Source organism: Chaetura pelagica, unplaced genomic scaffold (genome assembly GCF_000747805.2).
Source record: "Chaetura pelagica isolate M959 unplaced genomic scaffold, ChaPel_1.0 scaffold232, whole genome shotgun sequence".
Classification (NCBI taxonomy): Eukaryota; Metazoa; Chordata; class Aves; order Apodiformes; family Apodidae; genus Chaetura; species Chaetura pelagica.
Genome location: NW_009952441.1, coordinates 224673 through 228697, shown reverse-complemented (window position 1 = coordinate 228697; position 4025 = coordinate 224673). Strand labels below are relative to the sequence as shown.

Here is a 4025-nt window from a genome sequence, read left to right as displayed (position 1 = left end):
GCTTGGAGGTGCCCCCCAAAAACCCCTTCTCCCACCGTGGAGCTTGTCCCGTCCTGCAAAGGGCCTGGGTTGGTGCCACGGTTCCATCAGACATTTCTGGGCTCGAGTGCAGGGAAATCCCATCAGGTTTGGGGCTGTTCCTCATCCCCAGGCCCACCTGGTGGTGGGGAAACAAACATCTCAGGGAAAAATTAGGACTTAGAGGGGGAAAAAAAAGGACAAGTCTGGAAAAAAACATAGGCCCCATTTCCCGGTGTTTGCTCAGCTTTGTGGAAACTTTCCTCCTGATGGGAAGTTGTGGAAAAGCTGTGTTGGTGCCAGAAGGAGTGTATCCGTGTTTTCTCCTCAGCATGGATATGTGTGCAGGGTCAGGACAGTGAGGGGGATGGGGATGCAGATGCAGGAAAGGATGGGGTATGCCAGGGATGCAGGGAAGGACCGTGCCAGGAATACAGGCAGGGATGGTGCCAGGGATACAGGCAGGAACACAGACACAGGTGGGAATGATGCTGGGAATGCAGATGGGGATGGGGCTGCAGGCAGGGACAGGGCTGACAGAGTTGGGGTTGTTCAGCCTGTAGAAGAGAAGGCTCCAGGGAGACCTCAGAGCACCTTCCAGTGCCTGAAGGGGCTCCAGGAAAGCTGGGGAGGGACTTTTTACAAGGGCCTGGAGCAATGGGATGAGGAGGAATGGCTTTAAACCATAAGAGGGGAGATTTAGGCTACACATTGGGAAGAAATTATTTGCTGTGAGGGTGGTGAGACGCTGAAACAGGCTGCCCAGGGAAGCTGTGGCTGCCCCATCCCTGGAAGTGTTGAAGGGCAGGTTGGATGGGGCTTGGAGCAACCTGGGCTGGTGGGAGGTGTCCCTGCCCATGGCAGGGGGTTGGAACTGGATGACCTTTAAGGTCCCTTCCAACCCAAACCAGTCTGGGATTCTATGGGCCCTGGGACACTGGTCATCCCCTGCCATTGAGGCTGGATCCTGCTTTGCTGATTGACAAGGAAAGCCTGGAAGGCTGGAGAAGCCTTGCCCAGAGATGGGCATGGCCACGAAAAGGAAAACTAAAGGTGTTTTTTCAAAATGTCCCATACATCCAGACAGTTCCTCTAAAGAAACTGCTGGTTTATGGTGTGGGATGCTGCTCGGTCTTGAGGTCTCTTGGGAGAAGAGAGCAGAGAAGGGCAAACTGGAGCATGTGGATCCAGTGTCTGCAGGGTTACGATGTGCCTTGGACAGGAAGGGATGTACTCATGGTGCTGGAGCTGCTGAGGTGGATGCCTTAGGACCAGAGGGGGGATTCCCTGGCAGTCTGTCCCTCATTGCTGGCAATCTCTGCTGCCCAGTCCTTCATGCACCAGCCCTGGATTGCTGGGGCCAAGGCCCCAGTTTTATTTAGCCCAGACAATGTGCTCTTGCAGGGTTCAATTAATCTCCCAACAGTTGTAGCAGATTAATCATGCAGATTAGATGAGTGTTTACCAGCCGTGCCTGGCGGGAGTGTGCGGGGGGCAGCAGAAACCCCAGGGCTGGGGGACAGCCATGCCAGCCACTTCCTTCTTTGGCTGGTGCTGGCGTGGGCTGGGGGACACTGATGGACCATCACAGCTGTGGTCACCTGTCACTGCACTGGGGCTGTGCCACCGCCTGGAGGGGCTGGCCCTGGCACCCTGCCCCTGGGGATGCCACTGCTGGGTGGTGGTTGGGGTGACTGGCACAGGGCAGTGGGAGAGTGGTGGTGATGCCCGTGGGGAGCCCAGTGCCAGGATGGGAAACCACGGTGTGCAGGATTTGGTGCCTCATCATGCTCCCAGGAGCCGCAGGGGGATGGGCACTGATGGGTGCTCTGCTCCTGCCATCACTGCTGCCACCAGGCAGATGCCCAGGCCATCCTGAGGTCCCTGACCCTCCTTGGGACACCCTGCTCACCCCCCGTGCCCTCTCCCTGCAGATAACGCGGAGACGCGGGCTGCCACCATGCCCGACTCGCCGGCCGACGTCAAGACACAGCCCAGGTCCACGCCGCCCAACATGCCCCCGCCGCCGCCCGCCGTCACCCAGGGAGCCACGCGCCACCCCTCCTTCACACCAAGCACCAGTGAGTACCAGGCGCCGGTGGGGATGGAGATGGAACCACAGACAGGGAAGCTGCTTGGCTCCCCTTTGCCACTGGGTCACGCGCTGCACCCAGGGCCAGCGGTGTCCTCAGTCCCCTGCGCGGTGGCGGCTGCACCAAGGGGCGTCGTTACCTGTCCTTGTGCTGCAGAAGGGCTTTGGGCTGCACACCCTGAGCCCCAGGTCGTGTGTCTGCCCGTGGAGAGCACCACGGGCATCACCAGCAGTGCTCTGAAGGTGTCTGGGGATAGCGATGTCCTGGTTTCCAGTCACACAGTCACTGAAAGGTGGCACAGAGCAGCGTGTGGCCCCAGGCACTGTCACCTACAGAGACCCAGCTGGAGAATTCTGTGTTCTGGGGGAGTCTCTGTGGGTCAGAGCTGGTCCTGTCAGGGGTCCTGTATACCTGGGGGCTCTTCTGCCTGTCCGCGTGTGGCACCCAGGGATGTCAAGTCTGGCTGCAGTAGCAGGGATGTCCTTGCCCTGCTCAGGCCACGGTGTGGTTGCTTCAGAAGACTCAGCGAGGTCTGAAGGTCCAAGTCCTTGGTCTCTGTAGCATTGTTGCTCTGAGTATCCTTGAGGTGCTGGATGCACCTGTGGTTGATGGGCTTGTTGCACGAGCATTCAGTCCCTGTGCTGGTGTCACTGTCCTGGCACAGGGTTGGACCAGGCATGTGCAGGATCAGGGTGGGCAGGAGCCAAGGCCGGTTTGCACATGAGGCACAGTGGTCATGCCAAGTGGTTGCCCCAGCTCTGCCAAGGTGTTTTCCAGGCAGGGGGTTTGCTTGTAGCTGCTTCTCGCTTAGAAACCCCAGCTGGCAAGAAGGCACCCCTAGAAAAATGCCCTGAGAGCTGCTGCTGGCAGCCACAACCCTGCTGCCCTCTAATTAGAAGTCCCCTTGCTTTCTCCCACGCTCGCAGGGACTTTGCTCTTTAACCTGAGGCCCGTGGCAGGCACGGGAGCCCTGGGCTGTGCTCGGCGTGGGAGGCAGGGGCAGCCTCTCTGTGCCACAGCGTTTTGGTTGTTCTCAGTCTCAGGGAGATGTCGCAAACTGCCCCGGCGCTGGGGCTCCCCGGATTGCAGCGTCAGGCAGTGGAGCACCCCCTGAGCCCTCCCTCTGGCTGCAGCGGGATGCAGGGCCCCAGCTCCATCCCCTGGGGCACACGTGGCCCCGAGGAGCGTTTGCCCGCAGGGACCCCCAGCCGAGAGCTGCCCCCTCTGCTCTCTCATCATAGCGTGTTTTATTTTGCTTGCAGATCGAGACGCTGGCCCTCCGACGTTTCTGCCTCGCGGCCGTTTTCATGGTTGCTTGAAATGGTCGATGGTCTGTCTTTGTAAGTAAAATGAAGCATCCGCTCTCATGAGAGACCCGAGCAGCAGCCGCAGCCCCCCTGACCCCCGCCCAGGGGTCAGGGTCCCCATGCCAGCCCCTCTCCCTGCCCTGGCGGGTCACGGGAACCCCGTCCCGGCTGAGGGACACGTGCGGCGTCTAACTTAGTAACGCACCTGTCGAGGGGAATAAAAGCAGTTGTGGCCGCCGGGTTATTTTCAGCATCTCTTTAGCCAGGGGCTGATCCTGCCCGGCTGGAGAGCGAGCGGGAGCCCGGCAGGGCAGGCAGGGCAGGCAGGGCGGCACAGGCAGCGCAAGGTTGGTGCGATCCCAGGAGCCGGGGGCAGGCGCGGTGCATGCCCGGGTGGTTGGGAACTGGGGAGCTGTGTGCTGGTGCGGTCTGCTCGGCGTGGAGGGATTGGTGTGGGAGTGAGGGAACGCACCACGCTGTGGGCTGGCACCCCTGGATGTCCCCCTGCCGTGTGCCCTGGTGTGGGGTGCTCTGGGCAGCTCCCGGGCAGCGAGGGCAGAGGCGCCGACAGGCTGCAAGCCAGGCTGGGCTCTGTGGGAAATGGCTC

The 4025-nt window shown here is 60.6% G+C and overlaps 1 protein-coding gene across 3 annotated transcripts in view; it reads left to right on the top strand.

Moving 5' to 3' along the window:
• Positions 1-1970: 1970 nt before the first annotated feature.
• Positions 1971-4025, top strand: part of CBFA2T3 (core-binding factor, runt domain, alpha subunit 2; translocated to, 3) — a 27985-nt gene continuing 25930 nt past the window's right edge. The window contains exons 1-2 of one of the 3 annotated variants that reach the window (XM_010008421.1): positions 1971-2099; positions 3374-3451. In XM_010008421.1, coding sequence (XP_010006723.1) covers positions 1979-2099; positions 3374-3451 — 199 coding nt within the window. In that variant the 5' untranslated portion in view covers positions 1971-1978. The remainder of the gene's footprint in view (positions 2100-3373; positions 3452-4025) is intronic. The other 2 variants (XM_010008423.1, XM_010008422.1) reach the window with 2 other exon arrangements.